The sequence below is a fragment of the Callorhinus ursinus genome, unplaced genomic scaffold (assembly GCF_003265705.2).
Source record: "Callorhinus ursinus isolate GAN/ISIS: 27379988/994484 unplaced genomic scaffold, GSC_fseal_2.0 scaffold5, whole genome shotgun sequence".
NCBI lineage: Eukaryota > Metazoa > Chordata > Mammalia > Carnivora > Otariidae > Callorhinus > Callorhinus ursinus.
The window spans coordinates 18,238,573-18,261,174 of NW_027397067.1; the positions used below are offsets into that span (position 1 = coordinate 18,238,573).

The following is a 22,602-nucleotide window of genomic DNA, read 5'->3' on the forward strand; positions in this document are numbered from 1 at the left end:
ATAGATAATATATATATATTTTTGGTTTAAGGCACATGAACTTAAATTACACCAGAGGTTGAAATAAATATCTTTTAAAAATACCTTATTTATACAACTTCTTTGTTTTTGTTGAGCTTTTACTTATTTTTAATTATTTTTTTTCTGATTTCAAAAAGAATATATGCTTATTATAAACAACTGAAACATGGTGAAAAAAACATAAAAAGACTCTGTAATTACTGTCCATAACTCTCCTTACCATCACTGACAAAGATAGTCACTGTAAACAATTTGATGTATGGTTTCCCTTCTAGGGCACATGTAAATTGTTATTTTTTAAAAACAAAAATGTCATATTCAACAAAATTTAGATATTATCTATTCATTTCCATATTATGGTTATTATTCTTAAGGAAAAGCAAAATATATTTTATGTTAAAGTGAATAAGAAATTTTGTACATTTAGCGTGGTATTTTAAAAGCACATACATTAATAATGCTTATTATATCCTAGGCTTAACCAACTGAGCCACCCAGGTGCCACTATTTTCTCCTAGGACATAGGATATGATAGGGACAACCCACAAAGCTGGCCTCTTTGTTCTGTGAAGATTTCAGCTATGTTTACATTTTGTTCCTCTAAAAAAGTTTTGAAAATTGAGCATCTTAAATTACACAAAATAATTTTTTGTGTAATTTGGAAAATACAAAAAGTGGGAAAAGAAAAAAATTAATATTGCCTGTATTCTACAACCAAAACTAATCACTAAAACCCACTAACAGTATATTTTTAACATTTTTTTGTTTTCTATGTATGTGTATATTATATAAAGTTGGAATTCTCTATTTATATAGTATTACATCCTAATTTTTATTATTGTATTGTGATCATTTTACCATGTCTTTCTTTAAACACAATTTTTAATGGTTGATAGTATTCCATTGTATATGTATATATGTGACATATACTATAAAATGTCAAACTATTCCTTTATAGGACATTTTGTTTTATATGTAATTACATGTGGCCTTCATTTGACAAAAAGACTATCTCTTTCTAACAAAATTTGCTATATAGTAGTTTTGTAAGGTAATTACACATTTTTCTTTCATTATCCATGTAATGTCTTCCACTGGATCCCAGAATGAGAAAAGGATGTAGTAAAAATGTTTAAATCATGTTCTTACAGGGAAAGTGACAGTATCCTGCTACTCATTGCACTACTGAAAGTATTAACATTGCCATTTAAATATGATCCATAGTATTGTTAGATCCTAAGCACAAAATAAAGTGATGAAACTGGAAATATAAACTTAGAACCATAAACTCTAGAAATATAATTGTTTCCATATATTGTCCCATGTACTTATTTTAACTGAAATTAGTACTCTCCAAATTATAATGTAAGAAATTGGCTAAATGTTTTATTATCAAGCATCTTTGTACTTACAACTTTATATTAAAGGTCATTCTTTTATGTTTAGTTTTCCCAACCACTTGGTTTTATTGATATCTTTCCAGATTTGTTTTTATTAGTAATTGTATAATTTGTTAGTGTATTTTTGGGTGTTATATGTGTAAATCAATACATATTTTTAAAACATCTGTTATAAAGATAAGGAATGAAAATCCAAATCTTTTACCATGATCCCTTTTTCCCCATGTTTATGTTGCAGACAGAGCTGAGAAATGACTAGGAGACTGTGCCTTAGTAAGCCTGATTTCTTCTTTTAGGAAATGATCAGATAGAGGTGATTCAGGAGGGGAAGCCAGGTAATGGACATAAGATCAAACACCTGTGAGATTTGTTTTAATGAGTTGTTCTCAACACAAAATTTATTTCCACTCAGCTAAGTAAACCAAATGTGTGGCTCGTCATTCTGTTTGGTGAGGACTGGGTTACTTATAAAACATGTCTCTCCACAGCCTTACTGGGACACATCAAACCAGGTCCTCAATTCACTTTTTTGTTTTTGGCTTTGCATTTAGGAAAAAAAGGACATGAAAATAAGACAAGCTAGGGGTGCCTGGGTGGCTCAATCAGTTGCATACGTCTTCCTTCTGCTCAGGTTCCTAGGATTGAGCCCCATGTCAGGCTTCCTGCTGACCCTCTGCCTGTTCTCTCTCTCTCTCTCTCTAGTGCTCTCTCTCTCAAATTAAAAAAAAAAAATCTTAAAAAAAAAATGACAAGCTAGAACCCAAAAAGGAAAGACTGAAAGGACATATACTAAAGTGTTAGCAGATTTATGGTGGGATTATGAATGACATTAATACTCTTCTCTGTATTTTCTGCATTTTTATAAGAAATGTGTATTAATTTTAGGGGTGACTGGCTGGCTCAGTTGGTAGAGCATGTGACTCTTGATCTGTCAGGGTTGTAAGTTCAAGCCCCACATTGGGTATGGAACCTACTTAAAATTTTAAAAAAAAGGAAATGTGTGTTACTTTTATAATCAGAAAATATGTTTAGGAAAGATTTATTTTTATTTATTTTTAAATATTTTATTTATTTGAGAGAGAGAATGAGAGAGAGAGCACATGAGAGGGGGGAGGGTCAGAGGGAAAAGCAGACTCCCTTCTGAGCAGGGATCCTGATGTGGGACTCGATCCTGGGACTCCAGGACCATGACCTGAGCCGAAGGCAGTCGCTTAACCAGCTGAGCCACCCAGGCGCCCGGAAAGATTTATTTTTAAAAAATTTTGACTAAATCCTGTTTATTTGGAAATCAGTACCTTATCTTCAAATCCTTTACTGCATCACCTACAGTATTCCGTGAACATAGTAAGATTCTTAAGCATCTAACATTAGTTGTATTTACTCTGCTTCCTAAGGAAAGTGGATTAATACAATTGTGTGTGGTGGGCAGGAAGGGAAGGAGATGGAGAGTTGAGGGAATGTGAATTGCAGATTCATCTGCACAACTTACAAAAAATACACATGACTGTTTTCCTGGTATATTTTCAGTTTCCTTCCCCTGGCTGGTGGGGTCAAGGGTGGTGGGCAGGGTGTGACCTTGCATATGTATTTTGAAAAATCTTGGATTTTTGTGATATACCCTTTGTCAACCCCTCCCTCCCCTAAGAGAACCACTGTACTAGCATCATGATTAATCAAGGTTTATTACAGCTATGGTTTGAAATGGTTTTGCCATGCATTAGTTTTTATACCCAAGTATAGCATGTCACAGAAGTTCAGATATAGGAAACTCTTTCATGAATCTCCCTCGTGAGAAGGCAGTGCTTGTCTCTTTAATGTTGTATGACTTGGTCCCTAGTGAAGAGCTGTGGTCCATTACCCCCAGTATAGTGCATGATCAGGCTGTTGTTATTTCTAAGGATCTCATAAAGGAGCTCCCTACCTTGCTCCCCTTTCAAATGAAAGGGACCCTGTACGTTCTTAGGGCAGTTGTCAAACAATGAATACTTTGATTAATTTTTATCTACAGATCCAAGAACTGAACATTCTCTTGGGATCTTCAGAGGATTTGTGCCAATGAGAATTTGACAAAAGGTCAGCAAGTTCTACACATTTTTAAAGAAAGGGTATGTGGTGCCTTAATTATTTCTGAAGAGCAGATATTTTTCATGTTTTATTTCTCAGTTTTAACTTTTGCTTTTATTTAAAATATTGAATTTAAAGTTGACTATTTTCATAGAATCAGACATCATATTTATATTTTTCAAGGCTTGATGTTAAATTAACTAAAAAGTTAAGCAGTTCTCTTTCTCTAAGAAAATTATATTAATATAATATAAATATATACCCAGTGATTTGGACACCAGTATCAGTCTGTCTCTGTATTTAGGTTTGAGACAAACAGGATTTCCATTTAGATCCATTTTCCACAGCTTCATCAACTTGTTCAGTAGAAATTCCAAATCCTATAATTAGAGAAGAAAAAGCAAGACACAAGTATTTCATAATCATCAAAATTCCTTTCATATCAGTTAACTGTTTTTAAAGGTAATTACTGCTTTTCTAGGTACTTAAAAGGTGTACCATAAATCTTTTTTGAATAAAATGGTCTATACTACTAATCGATCTTGTACACATCTAGGGGAATAACTTTTCTTTAGAATAAGGTGGTAAGAATTACAAAATTAATGAAAATTCTGAAGAATAGCAACAGGCAAACACCTATGATTCTTCCGTTTGTTCTCCTCAAGCCAAGACCAAAATTATAGGATATAAGGGAGAATTAAGAAATACAAAGTATAGATTAATTCATACGTGTTCTTAATTACAAAGCTAAAACTAATTGGCAATGCATTGCTTGGAATTTTTATTCCTGGTATCATTTCCTCACCTTCAAAGCCTGATACCTTTCAGCCTTGTATATTTATTAACCTCTTTGTACTTTCCATCTTATTCTTTGCTTGATCCATGTTTCTTGTTACTTAGATATTTCATTTTTCCATTTTTGGAAAACTTTCTTTTGGTAAGACTGCATTTATTCTTTAGATTTTAGAAAATCATTTTTTTTTTGGTTTGTTTATTTTTGGTTTTTAGAGGGGAGAGGGGTAGAGGGAGAGAGAGAATCTTAAGCAGTCTCCATACCCAGCACGGAACTCAGTGCCGGACTTGATCTCATAACCCTGAGGTCATGACGTGAGCCTAAGTCGAGTTGGAAGCTTAACCGACTGAGCCACCTAGGCATAGGCGCCCCAGAAAATCTTTTTTTTTTTTTTTTTTTTTTACCATGAGCTGTGACAACAGTTCCATTCCACATATTAAAAATCCCCACAAGAAGCACCTGGCTGGCTCAATTAGTGGAGCATGTGACTCTTGATCTCAGGGTAGTGAGCTCAAGCCCCACGTTGGATGTAGAACTTACGTGGAAAAAAAATCCCCACAAAAACTCTTTCATATCATGCAGGTAACAAATTTGGAACATCCAGGCATATGCCTGGATGCTTTACAATGCTTACAATGCTTCACATTGTAAATACACCACATTCTACATGAAGGAATGGTATTTTAGGGGAATAATTACAAGGACAGCTGGGTGGGTGTCTAGGACCCACTGCAGAGCACCTGGTATTTCTCTTAATCTTCTTGAGACCCATGTCTTCTTATGTAAAATGGTAAAAAATATTTCCAGTTCTATCTACTTCATTATTCAACAAAATACTTAACTGAATCATGGCTGAGTTCTGTACTAGACTCTGAGGTATCCAAATAAATAATTTGTGAAAAAAATATAGGAGTTTTTTTTTTTTAAATAGACAATCCCAACCTTCCTGGCACTGCTGCTTACTGTATGACCTTAGGCAAGTCTGTGTTCTCATTTATAAAGTGTGAATAGTTAGGATTGGTTGTTGTGGCACATAAAGTGCCTGGAACAAAGCAGAAATAATAAATATATTAATTCTCTGTCTTGTCTGCCCTACCACCCCTCAGCTAATAACCTTTCTCTTAATTGTGGTCAATAGAGAACAAAAATTGTTGTAAGGAAGAATAACCTTCTGACTCACTGACTAGTAGTTGATTTCTTATAAGAAAGCTGTCTTCAAAAGTTGTAACTTCATCTTTCAGTCTTGGGCCCTGGATTACTTCCTCTCCACAGCATTTGTTTAACAGCATTTGAAACATCCCCGTGATTATTTTATGTGAGAGTTTCACTGTATTTCTCTTAGTCTAAAAACCTCTAAGGAAGGAACTGTGCATTGTATTTTTGTAGTGTTGAATATGATGCCCATCATCCAAAAGTTAAGTAATAACAATAATAAGAAAACTTAAAATTTGTATAGATAAAAAGAATCCTGTAGAGTTTTGTTAATTGTTCCTCACTTGATAAATGACCCGTGACATACTCCCTCCAGTGTATGTTTATTTAAGACTAAACTAATCCTGTGCTGAAATATGATTACCCTTTGGATACGCTCTGGTAGTTCATTGCCTTCCTGTCTTTAATAAAATGCTTTCGCTTTCCTGCCCTTCAGTGTTATTGAAGGGAGCAGACACTTTTCTGGACAGTCTCTGTTTGATAAATGATCATGTCATGCTATCACTTAGAGGAGTGCTGCAAAATACTGAGGAACCAGTTCTATTTCCCATGCAGGGCTGGTGCCTGAGCTCCTCTGTAGGCGCCTGCAGTAACTGGCAGTACTTGCTCTACAATTAATGATGGCCACTGATGAACCTGTATTTGACCAGCATGCTCCAGTCTTTATCGGAAATGTCTGGTCCAGCTGTCCTAACTAAATCTAAAGACGGCCATTTGTCATCCCCCTGACTGCTTGTCATCATCTGCCTGGGAAAATCTATAATTTTTGGCTTATTTCTGACTAAACTGTGGAGTGAATAAATTTATCTTTGGGCTACTCTGCTTGTCAGGATCAATACTGAGCAGAGGTTGAATAAATTAGAAACTGGAAAAACATGACAGGCCATGGTGGTTTGTTCATTTGTGTCTTATAAATCAAATATTTGGTTTATCTTAAGAGGCAGGCACATCAAATTTTTTATTTCCACCATTCATTCTGAAGATGCTTTGCTTCATGATAAATGGTCATCAGAAAACCAATGAAGTAAATCACTAATATATCTGACTGTGAGATGAACTTTTCAGATTATTTTATTGATTTAGCAAACTTTGCAGACATAAAAACTATAGGTAAAGATTTTTTTAATATTACTATTCTTTCAAGTTTTTATACATTTTTGCAACCATGATGTTTATTTGACTTAATATGTCATCAAGGTATATAATGTTGGCCCTAGGGGAGTTCATGTCTCATCAACTATTATAGAAATGGAAGTTTTATTATAAATGGCCAGTGAAGTTTTAATATTTTAATACATTGATGCATACTTATTTAAAGGAGTTACAGGAAAAAATGCAAAGGAATATTAACCAAAGTAAATGTCATTTAAACTAGAGCCCTCTGAATTTAAACTATGGAGTATTGTTTGGCCTCAAACCTCTCTTTCTCCTCCTCAGTGGTTGACTTTACTGTCTATTGGGGAGAACTGGGTCATTGCCCACAGAGTTTTCTCAGTTTTCTGCCTTTGGTCTCACACTTCTTCCATTCCTCTTTCCTATTTTTGTGAACAAAGGAAGAGTCCCATCTCTTTTTTCAAATTAATCAGTCCTCTTGATCTTTTCCCTTCTCCATAGGCCTTCTCTTCTTAGGGTCTTCTTTCTCTTGCATTTCCATTTCTAATCTCTTTCTCCCCTATGGCTTTTATCCTATATGTTAACCTACCATCGCTACACTTCTTGAAACAGTAGTACAGAGCTGTGTTTCTCAAACTTTTATGTGCTTAAGAATCACCTAGGGATCTCATTTATTAAATGTGGGTTCTGATATATTTGTTCTGGAGTAGAAGCAGAGATTCTGCATTTCTGATGCTGCTGGTCTTAGGATGACATTTGGAGTTATAAGAGTCTAAGCCACTGACTGTGCTTCCTCAATCACTGGGCACTCCTGCAGCCTGGTCCTTCTGAACAGGCACTGCCAACCTTATCACTGAGCCATACATTACAGTCTCAAACTTTCTCAGTTTCACTTTTTTGGAGCATCTTACTTTACTGACTGCTCCCTAATGGCTTTGTGATTCTACGTTTTTGCAGGCTTCCTGGATCCTGAATGAATCTCTGACTCTACAAGTAACAAACTTCTGACCATAGAAATCCCTAATGTATAAACAAGCTGTTTTATAAAAGTTGCTTTTGAGACTGGAGAAACCATTTCATAAAAAAGAGCTATACCCAGTGGACTGTTGCCTGAGTTGGCCCATGGAAACAACCTATTGAGAAAAAGCCCAAAGAATATCTGTGCAGTGACAGTGCTATAAAACCTCTCCAAGGACATCACCATGTTTTCTTTTTTTTTAAAAATTTTTATTATGTTAATCACCATACATCATTAGTTCTTGATGTAGTGTTCCATGATTCATTGTTTGTGCATCACACCCAGTGCTCCATGCAGAATGTGCCCTCTTTAATACCCATCACCAGGCTAACCCATCCCCCCACCTTCCTCCCCTCTAGAACCCCCAGTTTGTTTTTCAGAGTCCATCGTCTCTCATGGTTCGTCTCCCTCTCCGACTTACTCCCGTTCATCCTTCCCCTCCTGCTATCTTCTTCTTTTTCTTTTTTCTTAACATATGTTGCATTATTTGCTTCAGAAGTACAGATCTGTGATTCAACAGTCTTGCACAATTCACAGCGCTCACCATAGCACATACCCTCCCCAATGTCTATCACCCAGCCACCCCATCCCTCCCACCCCCCACCACTCCAGCAACACTCAGTTTGTTTCCTGAGATTAAGAATTCCTCATATCAGTGAGGTCATATGATACATGTCTTTCTCTGATTGACTTATTTCACTCAGCATAACACCCTCCCGTTCCATCCACGTCGTTGCAAATGGCAAGATCTCATTCCTTTTGATGGCTGCATAATATTCCATTGTGTATATATACCACATCTTCTTTATCTATTCATCTGTCAATGGACATCTTGGCTCTTTCCACAGTTTGGCTATTGTGGACATTGCTGCTATAAACATTGGGGTGCACTACCCCTTCGGATCCCTACATTTGTATCTTTGTGGTAAATACCCAGTAGTGCCATTGCTGGATCGTATGGTAGGTCTATTTTCAACTGTTTGAGGAACCTCCATACTGTTTTCCAGAGTGGCTGCACCAGCTTGCATTCCCACCAACAGTGTAGGAGGGTTCCCCTTTCTCCACATCCCCACCAACATCTGTCGTTTCCTGACTTGTTAATTTTAGCCATTCTGACTGGCATCACCATGTTTTCTGAACATACAGTTTTCTATGTGGAATGGGAGCAGATAGGTATCCCTGTGGCAGATGTTCAGGGATCTATTCACTTGCTTCCTTTTCTATAATCTACATTTATTTCTTTCGAACTTGTTTTCCTTCCCTGGACCACAGCGGACTGTAAAATCATGGCTACAAAAACAATTATCTAACACACCATGATCTCCATTTATGTGCATATCCTTTACAGAAAAAGAATAGCCACATTGATGCAAATAGTAAAACATCTGTTACACTGAGGAAGGAAGGGTCATCTGTACATGGTGGGAAGAACCAGATTTTACAGGAAACTACACTGAGCATTTCATCTAATATTCTTTCCTCCCATATATAGGTAGTATCATTCATCATGGCCGTTTAAGTGACCACATAACCAATATGTTGAAGACACCCATGTTCTTCTGTCCACTGGGCTCTGGCTTTATGTATCCAACTGTCTACTTAATATTTTCTCTGGAAGACTACAAGGCACCTCAAACTCTATATGGCTAAAACTCATGATCTTCTCCCTCTCCACTGAACCTGACTCTCGAGCAAGGCAGGAGCTAGAGAATCCTTCTTGACCTCTCCTTCTTCGATGCTCTGTATATCCAACTCACCACCAAGTTCTGTACACTTGATTTCCAAACAGCTCTCCAGAGTGTCTACTCACTTAATTTCTACCCCAGCTCTATTCAAGTTTCTACCATCTCTCACTTCTTAACTAGTCTAGCCTCTTCCAAGCTATTCTCCACATTGTAGCTATGCTGGTCTTTTCAAAATGCTATTCTATTACTACTTTACCCCTTGCTTAAACACCTTCGGTGATTCACCATTGTTCTTAGGTTAAAGGCAAAACCCTCTACCATGACCTATGTGACCCATCTACCCATCAGCCTCTACGTGTAGTATGCTCCACCTTCACTCTCTCTGCTTCCTGTTCTCATCTTTGTCAAACTCTCACCTTCTCCGGGGCCTTTGCACATGCTATTCTCTACCTGGTAAACCCTTCTGTTCTCTGAGAGCCCAGTTTAGCAATCCCTTTCTAAGAGAAGCTTTCACTGAGCTCTCTAACAAAGGCAAATCCCCCTGTTGTAGGCTCTCAAAGTCACATACTTTTTCTTTGTAGTATTTGCCAGAGGTGCAATTTTACATTTGTTTTTGGGTAATTATGTGCTTAATGTTTCTCTCCCCCTCAAGGGTGAGAGCTCTTCAAGGCCAGGGACTATGATTTTTGTTCACTATTGTCTCCCTCCATAGCAAGCACTGCTAGATGGTGGGTGTTTTGAATGAATGGATAAGAAGACATGAACAAAAGCACGCATGAATCAATGGATCTGACATTAGAAGGACAGGAATTATAAAGGAGAACTTGTATGAAGCCACTTTGAAAAATTTGCTGATTAGAGGGGCCACAGACATAGAAAGAGGAAAAGACAGGATTTATCTTCTGTTACTCTGTTTCCTCCTCTACTCCTCTGCTACCCTCCCCCTCTCCTCCCCCCATCTCCCTTGCCCCAAATCTCTGCCCTGGACCAGTTTTGGACTAGAGAATAGGAGAAATGAGGGCAGGGTTAGAGGATCTTGGGGGAAGGAGTCTTTGGCAGCTGTGGGCCTGTAGAAGTGAGAGGGAAGGGAATGAAATCCCAAAAAGGAGGAAGCTTCTTCCAGGTCTATGTCCTGTGCCTCCACCTCTAATGTAGCCACTCCCCTGTGGCTCTAGTACCCTCAGTAGGCTAGGGAATGGGCACCATTTAGGAATACCTATTTTTGCCAGTGACCTGATTCTCTTTACTTTTTCCTTTTCTTATTCCTTCCACAGAGCTCCAAGATTTTAAGTTGCCCTGCCAGAATTTTTGTTGTGGTTGTTATATCTTTTCCTTTTAATTTTTCTTAAATATCTTTCTCATTGCTCAAACCAGAATCTTGATTGGAAGATTCAAAGTTATTTAACTATCCTAAGGGACCATTATTTTTCTTTTTTTCATATTTCATGTATTTTCTATAGGTGTATACAGGAACCTATGGATGTCCATATAAAAGCAGCTGCTCTAAGTGCTAAAAACCTTGGGTAATTATAGGGTTTTTGTTAGGAGTCACTAATGAGGTCTCCTTTTCCCCCATGGCACAAAGCTGTCTGTAGTTGAAGACTTTTAGGAAGGATGTCAGCGACCTTATGTGTGGTACATTGAGCTTTCTCTCCCATGGCACAGAGTTTGATGTCACAGCTTTGGGGCAGCTTCAGTCTGTGAGCATAAAGAATGGAAAAATGAAAGCCAAAAAAAAAAAAATGGAGACACTGACCCCAATAATACATATCAAGAAACAAGTTAATATTTTGTTGCTAAACTTCAACATGTCCTTTTACTAAGCCATTGGAAGTTGATTTGAAATGGACCACAAGAGCATGTTTTATTTTTTTATTGTTCCTATCATTTTTAAATTTAAATTCAAGTTGGTTAACATATAGTGTAGTACTGGTTTCAAGAGTTTAGTGATTCATCATTTACATGTAACAATCAGTGCTCATCCTAGCAAGTGCCCTCCTTAATGCCCATCACCCATTTAGCCTTATCAGCCTCCCACCTCTCCTCCAGCAACCTTCAGTTTGTTCTCCTAGACTTAAAAAAGTCTCTTATGGTTTGCCTCCCTCTCTGTTTTAAATCTTATTTTATTTTTCCTTGCCTTCTCCTGTGTTCGTCTGTTTTGTTTCTTAAATTCCACATGAATAAAATCATACATTTGTCTTTCTCTGACTGACTTGTTTTGCTTAGTATAATACACTCAAGTTCCATCCATGTTGTTGCAAATGGCAATTTCATTCTTTTTGGTCGCTAAGTAATATTCCATTATATACACCACATCTTCTTTATCCATTCATCAGTCATTGGACTTTTGGGGTCCTTCCATAATTTGGCTGTTGTTGATAGTGCTGTTATAAACATTGGGATGTTTCAAATCAGCATTTTTGTATCTTTTGGATAAATACCTAGTAGTGCAATTGTTGGGTTGTAGGGTAATTCTATTTTTAACATTTTGAAAGAGGACCCCCCCCATACTGTTTTCCAGAGTGGCTACACTATATTGCATTTCCACCAACAACACAAGAGCACATTTTAAATGAACCCTGGGCAAGTCTATATATTCACTCTTCCAAGAAGCTATGCAGGGCATTTTAAATTGCTTGTCTTCTTGGTGAAAGTAAAAGAACTTGAAATTTCATCCTTACTCCCTGGGTATCTTCTCTTTATGGGAGGAAAAAGCAATTTTTGGCATAGCCCAGCCTCTGGAACTTGCTGAATGGTTTACATTCCTTCTTCAGATGGTTGGATAATTTTTATTGTTCGTTTATTCATTCGTTCTGTAAACATGTAGTTGGTGCCTGTTATGTGCCAGGCACTCACTGGGCTGAACTCTAGGGAATTCTGAAATAACAAAAATTCCTTGCTCTTAAATGCTCTCAGCCTAATGGGGGATATGGTGATATATGTTAACAGAATTCTGTTAACCCAGGCATTCCTTACCAATCATTCAGTCATTTTTAAATTAGATTTTTTAAAAATCAAGGCAATGCAATCAACACTGTTAAAAAATAAGACCGTAGGGTTTATAACAAAACTTAAAGAGTACCTAAGGGCTTATAACAGAACCACTTTCAGTTTTTACAGCTATTCCTACATACACTTACCTCTACATTACTAAATAACAGCCGTTATTTATTGATTTTTAAATCTTAGATAATTATCTACTGAATTCCTACTATGGAACATGATATAATTCTTGTAAGGACCACCTCAACCCCTAATAAACTTCCCTTCCCCAATCCTGTCAATAGAGTTAAATTAAACTTGTTGATATGAGGGGGGAAAAGATGGTGGAGGAGTAGGGGACCCTATTCCAACCGGTTCCCAGAATTGAGCTGGATATCTACCAGCTGAACACCCATGAAATCAGCCTGAGATGTAAGAAGATAGATCAGGATCTCTACAAACAGAATATCGCAGGCAGTTGGTTTCAAGGTACAAAGCGGGGAGCCGTGATTCCACAGGCAGATATCGGAGGATAAACGGGAGGAGGAGGGAGCTGAGCCATCAGGACCCTACCTCTGGTGAGCGATAGCCTACCGCACTGGGGACTGGGCACAGACTTGCAGACCGATAGCGGCAGGGAAAGGACTCTAGGGCAGCACCCAGGACAGAAACCCAGAGCAGTGAGGTTGCGCATGCGAACTGGGGGTGGCTGGCGGTTTCAGAAGCACAAAGGGCAGAGATGTGTCCCTGTGCCCTGACCTGGAGGCAAGGACTGGGAGCCCTGCTGAGGGGCGCACAACCCAGGACGCTGCAGTTTATAGCAGCACAGACAGAAACGGAGATAGTGTGGCCTGGAGAGCTCACTGAAGAACAGATGGCGATCTCTCGGCTCTGAGGCAGAGGGTAGGAAATGGTCTCTTCTATGCTGACTCTCTGAAGAGATGCGGAAGGCCACCAGGGAAAGCCACCAGAGAACAAAAGCCCCCCAAAACTGGTTTTCACTGAGCCCATCCACCACCACACGGGGGCAGGGCAACTTTGCCCAAACAGGGTTGCCTGAGTAACAGTGTGGCAGGCCCCTACCCCAGAAGACAGGCTGGGAGAACAAGAGGCCAGTAACCGTAAGGTCCCTAGAAAACAGGTGCCTCTTGCTTGGGTTGTGGTCAATAATTTGGACTCTATACATTCCCTCAACCACCCCTCAACAGAATGACTAGGAGGAGGAAACCCCAAAATAGGAAAGATTCAGAGATTATGACTTATGCCACAGATTTACAAATGGATTCAGGTATAACCAAGATGTCAGAGATGGAATTCAAGCTAGCAATTGTGAAGACAATAGCTAGAATGGAGAAATCAATTAATGGCAACATGAGTCTCTAAGGGCAGAAATGAAAGCTGAATTGGCAGAATTTAAAAATGCTATCAATGAGATCCAATCTAATCTAGATAATCTAGCAACTAGGGTAAGTGAGGCAGAAGAATGAATTAGTGACCTGGAAGACAATTTAATAGATAAAAAGGGAAAAGAGGAGGCCAGGAAAAAACAACTCAGAATCCATGAAAATAGAATCAGAGAAATAAGTGACACCATGAAGCATTCCAGTGTCAGAATTATTGGAATCCCGGAGGGGGTGGAGAGAGAGAGAGGACTAGAAGATATATTTGAGCAAATCGTAACTGAGAACTTCCCTAATCTGAGGAATGAAACAAACATTCGTGTCCTAGAGGCAGAGAGGCCCCTCCCAAGATCAAGGAAAACAGGCCAACACCCTGGCATGTAATAGTAAAACTCGCAAATCTTAGAACCAAAGAAACCATCTTAAGGGCAGTTAGGGGGAAGAGATTCCTTACGTACAGAGGGAGGAACATCAGAATAACATCAGACCTATCCACAGAGACCTGGCAAGCCAGAAAGGCCTGGCAAGACATATTCAGGGTACTAAACGAGAAGAACATGCAGCCAAGAATACTTTATCCGGCAAGGCTGTCATTTAGAATGGATGGAGAGATGCAGAGCTTCCAAGACTGGCAGAAGCTGAAAGAATATGTGACCACTAAGCCGGCCCTGCAAGAAATATTAAGGGGGGGTTTCTATAAAAGGAGAAAGACACCAAGAGTGATATAAAACAGAAATTTACAGGGACAATCTATAAAAACAAGGTCTTCACAGGCAACATGGTGACAATGAAGTCATATCTTTCAATACTCACTCTCAAAGTGAACGGCCTAAATGCTCCCATAAAACGGCACAGGCTTGCAGATTGGATAAAAAGACAGGACCCATCCATATGCTGTCTACAAGAGACTCATTTTGAACCTAAAGTTACATCCAGACTGGAAGTGAAGGGATGGAGATCCATCTTCCATGCCAGCGGACCTCAAAAGAAAGCTGGGGTAGCAAATCTTGTATCAGACAAACTAGATTTTAAACTAAAGACTGTAGTTAGAGACACAGAAGGATACTATATCATTGTTAAAGGGTCTATCAATTTTAAATAGCTACACCTCCAACATGGGAGCAGCAATCTACATAAGCCAACTGTTAACCAAAATAGAGTCATGTTGATAACAATACATTAATTTTAGGAGACCTCAATACTCCACTCTCAGCAATGGATAGATCATCTAAGCAGAAAGTCAACAAAGAAACAAGAGCTTTGAATGACACACTGGACCAGATGGACCACATAGATACGTACAGAACATTCTACCCTAAAACAAAAGAATACTCATTCTTCTCGAGCACACATGGAATTTCTCCAGAATAGACCGCATACTGGGTCACAAATCAGGTCTCAACCGATACCAAAAGATTGAGATTATTCCCTTCATATTCTCAGACCATAATGCTTTAAAATTGGAACTCAATCACAAGAAAAAATTTGGAAGAAATTCAAACACTTGGAAGCTAAAGACCACTCTGCTCAAGAATGTTTGGGTCAACAAGGAAATCAAAGAACTTAAACAATTCATGGAAACCAATGAGAATGAAAACACATCGGTCCAAAACTTATGGGATACTTCAAAGGCGGTCCTAAGGGGGAAATACATAGCCATCCACGCCTCACTCAAAAAAAATGGAAAAATCGCGAATTCACCAACTAACTCTACACCTTAAAGAACTAGAGAAAAAGCAACAAATGATGCCTAAGCCACGCATTAGAAGAGAAATAATTAAGATTAGAGCAGAGATCAATGAATTAGAAACCAGAAACACAGTAGATCAGGTCAACGAAACTAGAAGCTGGTTCTTTGAAAGAATTAATAAACCACTGGCCAGACTTATCCAAAAGAAAAGAGAAAGGACCCAAATTAATAAAATTATGAATGAAAGGGGAGAGATCATGACTAACACCAAGGAAATAGAAACAATTATTAGAAATTATTATCAATAACTATATGCCAATAAACTGAGCAATGTGGATGAAATGGATGCCTTCCTGGAAACCTATAAGCTGCCAAGACTGAAAAAGGAAGAAATTGACAACCTGAATAGGCCAATAACCAGTAACGAGATTGAAGCAGTGATCAAAAACCTCCCAAAAAACAGGAGTCCAGGGCCTGATGGATTCCCTGGGGAATTCTATCAAACATTCAAAGAAGAAATAATACCTAGTCTCCTGAAGCTGTTTCAAAAAATAGAAACAGAAGGAAAGCTTCTAGACTCATTCTATGAGGCCAGCATTACCTTAATCCCCAAACCCGGCAAAGACCCCATCAAAAAGGAGAATTTCAGACTGATATCCCTGATGAATATGGATTCCAAAATCCTCAACAAAATCCTAGCTAATAGGATCCAGCAATACAATAAAAGGATCATCCACCACGACCAAGTGGGATTTATCTCCAGGATGCAAGGGTGGTTCGATATTCACAAATCAATCAGTGCGATAGAATACATTAATAAGAGGAGGGAGAAGAACCATATGGTCCTCTCAGTTGATGTAGAAAAAGCATTTGACAAAATACAACATCCTTTCCTAAGGATGATTAAACTCTTCAGAGTATAGGGATAGAGGGAACATTCCTCAAGTTCATAAAATCCATCTATGAAAAACCCACAGTGAATATCCTCCTCAATGGGGAAAAGCTGAGAGCCTTTCCCTTAAGATCAGGAACACATCAAGGATGCCCACTCTCGCCACTGTTGTTCAACATAGTACTAGAAGTCCTAGCAACAGCAATCAGACAACAAAAAGAAATAAAAGGTATTCAAATTGGCAAAGAAGAAGAAGCCAAACTCTCTCTTTTTGCAGACGACATGATACTTTATGTGGAAAACCCAAAAGACTCTACCCCCAAATTACTAGAACTCATCCAGCAATTCAGTAATGTGGCAGGATACAAAATCAATGCACAGAAATCAGTTGCTTTCTTATACAATAACAATGCAACTGTAGAAAGAGAAATTAGAGAAACGATTCCATTTACAATAGCACCAAAAACCATAAGATACCTTGGAATAAACCTAACCAAAGAGGTAAAGGATCTATACTCTAGGAACTACAGAACATTCATGAAAGAAATTGAAGAAGACACAAAAAGATGGAAAAATATTCCATGCTCATGGATTGGAAGAGTAAACATTGTTAAAATGTCTATGCTACCCAGAGCAATCTATACCTTCAGTGCCATCCCGATCAAAATTCCAATGACATTTTTCAAAGTGCTGGAACAAACAATCCTAAAATTTGTATGGAATCAGAAAAGACCCCAAATCGCCAAGGAAATGTTGAAAAAGTAAAACAAAGCTGGGGGCATCACGTTGCCCGATTTCAAGCTATATTACAAAGCTGTGATCCCCAAGACAGCATGGTACTGGCACAAAAACAGACATATAGACCAATGGAACAGAATAGAGAACCCAGATATGGACCCTCAACTATATGGTCAAATAATCTTTGACAAAGTAGGAAAAAACATGCAATAGAAAAAAAGACAGTCTCTTCAATAAATGGTGCTGGGAAAATTGGACAGCCACACGCAGAAGAATGAAACTCGACCATTCTCTAACACCACACACAAAGATAAACTAAAAATTGATGAAAGACCTCAGTGTGAGACAGGAATCCATCAAGATCCTAGAGGAGAAAATAGGCAGTAACCTCTTTGACATCGGCCACAGCAACTTCTTTCAAGATACATCCAAAAGCTAGTGAAACAAAAGCAAAAATGAACTTTTGGGACTTCATCAAGATAAAAAGCTTCTGCACAGCAAAGGAAACAGCCAACAAAACAAACATAAGGAATAAATGGAGGACATTAGGAGAAGGAAGGGAAAAATGAAGGGGGGAAAATTGGAGGGAGAGATGAACCATGAGAGACAAACTGAGGGTTTTAGAGGGGAGGGGGTGGTGGGATGGGTTAGCCCGGTGATGGGTATTAAGGAGGGCACGTACTGCATGGAGCAGTGGGTGTTATACGAAAACAATGACTTGTGGATCACCACATCAAAAACTAATGATGTATTGTATGGTGATTAACATAACATAATAAAATAAAATTAAAGGGGCGCCTGGGTGGCTCAGTTGGTTGAGCAACTGCCTTCGGCTCAGGTCATGGTCCTGGAGTCCCAGGATCGAGTCCCGCATCGGGCTCCCTGTTCAGCAGGGAGTCTTCTTCTCCCTCTGACCCTCCCCCCCTCATGTTCTCTGTCTCTATCTCATTCTCTCTCTCAAATAAAGAAAGAAAGAAAGAAAGAAAGAAATTAAAAAAATAAAATTGTTGATATGGTTAGTATTTATTGACTACATAATTAAGCTCACTTAAATATTGTTCAAAGTTAAATCACATAATGTACTATGATTGCTTTTTATTGTCCCTGGAATTAAAAATTGGTTGATTATTTGCTTATTTTTCTATGTATTTATCACCAATTCACCCTATTATAACCTGGGCTGGTAGATACTGTTTTAAGACTTCACTTTAGATTTCCTTCATATTCATTCTGGGAATTTCTTTTGACTTTCTCCTGTTTCCTGGATCCTATGTCTTCCCTCTTTTTAGTTTTCTGTCCTGTTTAGATGAGACTCATTCTTCAAAGGTGCCTGAGAAAGGGACATAAGTTTTTTTAGAGCTTGCATGTTCAAAGATATTTTATACCTCATAATTGATTGAAAAATTCATGGACTATATAATTCTAGATTTAGAAGATTTTTATCTCAAAATTTTGGAGGCATTTTTCTACTGTGTTCCAGATAGAAACGTCTGTAATTCTGATTCCATTTTGATTCTTTGTATTATTATCCTTTTTTCTCTGTCAAATTCATTAGGAACTATTTATTCCTGGTGTCCTAAAAACTTTTAAGGATGCACCTCAGTGTGGGTCATTTTCCATCCACTGTGCTGGCATTTGGGAGACAGTTTCATTCTGTCAATTCATGTCCTTTGGTTTTGGAAGTTCCTCCAATATTTAAAATTAACCTTATGGATTTGTAATTTACATACAGTATGCATCCACTAAAAGACTAAATCCTATACATTCATATAACAATCACTATAATCAAGAGAGAATGTTTTCATTATTCTTTAAGATTCACTCGTAGCCCATTCCAGTCAACCTCTTCCCATTCCCATTCAGCAACTATTGATATAATTGGTACTATATACATTTGTTTTTACTTTTCAGCAGTTTCATATAAGTGGAATCATACAGTATGTACACTTTTTTGTCTGTCTTATTTCACTCAGTATAATATTTTTTAATTTGTCCATGTTGTATGCATCAGTAGCAGTTCATTCATTTTTATTGTTGGGAGATGTTCCATGGTATGGAATACAGTTTGTTTATTGCCCATTTGAGGGAAACTTGGTTGTTTCTAAAATTACAAATAAAGTTATTATAAAGAATTGCATACAGATATTTGAGTGAACATAGCTTTTTATTTCACTTGGGTAAATACATAAAAATGGGGTTGCTGAATCATATTTATTTACATAAATAAAAAGTACATATTTAAGTTTATAAGAAAATGTCAAACTATTTTCCTTTTTTAAAAAGATTTTATTCATTTATTTGATAGAGAGAGACACAGCAAGAGAGGGAACACAAGCAGGGGGAGTGGGAGAGGGAGAAGCAGGCTTCCTGCTGAGAAGGGAGCCTGATGTGGGGCTTGATCCCAGGACCCTGGGATCATGACTTGAGCCAAAGGCAGATGCTTAATGACTGAGCCACCCAAGTGCCCTGAAGCTGTCAAACTATTTTCCAGAGAGATGTACCTTTTAGATTTTCCTCAGCAATTAATGAGAAACCCAGTTGCTCCAGATCCAATAAAAAATTGGTATTAATGGGGTTGGAGGAGATAGTCCAAGATGGCAGAGGAGTTGGAGACCTTAGTTTCCTCTGGTCCCAGGAATTCAGCTTGATAGTTGTTAAATAATTTAGAACACCTGTGAACTCAACCGGAGATCTAAGAAAACAATAGATGCAACTCTATGAATAGAAAAACGACCACTTTCTCCAAGAATGACAAGATGGGAAACTCACCTCAAAAAAGAGAACAAGAGGCAGTACTGACTGCCAGGGACCTAATCAGTATGAATATGAGTAAGATGTCAGAAGAACTAAAATATAATCAAGTTGAAATTTTAAAAAGGCTATTAATGAGATGTAATAAAAATGGAGGCTCTAAACACTAGGATAAATGAGGCAGAAGAGAGAATTAGTGATCTAGAAAGCAAAATGATGGAGAATAAAGATACTGAGAAAAGGAGAGATAAACAACTACTGGATCACGAGGGGAGAATTTGAGAGATAAGTGAAACCATAATGTGAAACAATATTAGAATAATTGGGATCCCAGAAGAAGAGGAAAGGAAGAGGGGCAGAAGGTATACTGGAGCAAATTATAGCAGAGAACTTCCCTAATCTGAGGAAGGAAGCAAGCATTCAAGTCCAGGAGGCAAGAGAACCCCTCCTCAAAATCAATAAAAATAGGTGAACACCTCGACTTATAATAGTGAAACTTGCATATCTCAGAGACAAAGAGAAAATCCTGAAAGCAGCTCGGGACAAGAGGTCCATAACCTTCAAGGGTAGAAACATTAGACTGGCAACAGACCTACCACAGACTTGGCAGGCCAGAAAGGACTGTCATGATATAGTCAGGGTGCTAAAAGAGAAAAAATATGCAGCCAAGAATATTTTATCCAGCAAGGATGTCATTCAAAACAGGAGAGACAAAAAGCTTTTATGACAAACAGAAAATAAAAGAATTTGTGATCACTAAACCAGCCCCGCAAGAAATATTAAAAGGGATCCTTTAAGCCAAGAGAGAGCCCAAAAGTAACATAGGCCAGAAAGGAACAGAGACAATATATACAGAAACAGTGACTTTACAGGTAGTATAATGGTACTAAATACACATCTTTCAGTAGTTACCCTGAATGTAAATGGGCTAAATGCCTCAGTCAAAAAACACAGGGTATGAGACTGAATAAAAAAGGAAGACCCACTGATATGTTGTATGCAAGAGACTGATTTTTAGACCCAAGACACCTCCAGATTTAAAGTGAGGGGCTGGAAAACCATTCATCATGCTAATGGACATCAAAAGAAAGCACAGGTGGCCATCCCTTATATCAGACAAATTAGATTTTAAACCAAAGACTGTAATAAGAGATTAGGAAGGACACTATATCATAATTAAAGGGTCTATCCAACAAGGAGATCTAACAATTGTAAATACTAATGCCACTAACGTGGGAGCAGCCAATTATATAAGCCAATTGGTAACAAAATTAATGAAACACATTGATAACAATACAGGAATAGTAGGGGACTTTAACACCCCCTTCAGTGCAATGGACAGATCATCTAAGCAGAAGATCAACAAGGAAACAAGGGCTTTGAATGACACACTGGACCAGATGGACTTCACAGATATATTCAGAGTGTTCCATCCTAAAGCAACAAAATACACATTCTTCTCAAGTGCACATGGAATATCCTCCAGAATAGATCACATACTGGGTCGAAAATCAGGTCTCAACCAGTACCAAAAGACTGGGATCATTCCTTGCATATTTTCAGACCACAGTGCTTTGAAACTGTAACTTAATCACAAGAGGAAATTTGGAAAGAACTCAAACACATGGAGGCTAAAGAGCATTCTACTAAAGAATGAATGAGTCAACTCATTCATTAAAGAAGAAATTAGGAAGGAAATTAAAGAAGAACTTTAAAAATTCATGGAAACAAATGAAAATGAAAACACGACTGTTCAAAATCTTTGGGATTCAGTAAAGGCAGTCCTAAGAGGGAAGTGTATATAGCAATACAAGCCTTTGTCACAAAACAAGAAAGGTCTCAAATACACTACCTAACCTTACACCTAAAGGAGCTGGAGAAAGAACAGCAAATAAAGCCTAAACCCAGCAGGGGAAGAGAAATAATAAAGATCAGAGCAGAAATCAATGAAATAGAAACCAAAAACACAGTAGAACAGATCAGTGAAACTAGGAGCTGGTTCCTTGAAAGAATTAATAAGATTGATAAACCCCTGGCCAGACTTATCAAATAGAAAAGAGAAAGGACCCAAATAAATAAAATCATGAATGAAAGGGGAGAGATCACAACCACTACCAAAGAAATACAAACAACTATAAAAACATATTATGAGCGAGTATATGCCAACAAATTAGGCAATCTGGAAATGGATGCATTCCTAGAGACATATAACCTACCAAAACTGAACCAGGAAGAAGTAGAAAACCTAAACAGACCCATAATCAGAAAGGAAATTAAAGCACTAATCAAAAATCTCCCAGCAAACAAGAGTCCAGGGCCAGATGGCATCCCAGGGGAATTCTATCAAACATTTAAAGAACAATTAATATCTATTCTTCTGAAGCTGTTTCAAAAAATGGAAATGGAAGGAAAACTTCCAAACTCATTATATGAGGCCAACATTACCTTGATTCCCAAACCAAAGACCCCACCAAAGAGGAGAATTACAAACCAATATCCCTGGTGAACATGGATGCCAAAATTCTCAACAAAATCCTAGCCAATAGGATCCAACAGTACATTAAAAAGATATTCACCACGACCAAGTGGGATTTATTCCTGGGCTGCAAGTGTGGTTCAGCCTCTGCAAATCAATGTGATACACTATATTAATAAAAGAAAGGACAAGAAACATATGATACTCTCAGTAGATGCAGAAAAAGCATTTGACAAAGTACAGTATCATTTCTTGATAAGACTCTTCAGAGTGTACAGATAGAGGGAACATACCTCAATATCATAAAAGCCATATATCAAGATCCCACAGCGAATATCATTCTCAATGGGGGAAAATTGACAGCTTT

General features: G+C 37.9%; 1 protein-coding gene across 2 annotated transcripts in view; it reads right to left on the reverse strand.

Moving 5' to 3' along the window:
* The window catches only part of PPP1R42 (protein phosphatase 1 regulatory subunit 42), a 64,499-nt gene that overhangs the window by 13,248 nt on the left and 28,649 nt on the right, over window positions 1-22,602 (reverse strand). For both annotated transcript variants that reach the window (XM_025870695.2, XM_025870696.2), the window contains exon 6: window positions 3,748-3,865. In XM_025870695.2, coding sequence (XP_025726480.1) covers window positions 3,748-3,865 — 118 coding nt within the window. The remainder of the gene's footprint in view (window positions 1-3,747; window positions 3,866-22,602) is intronic.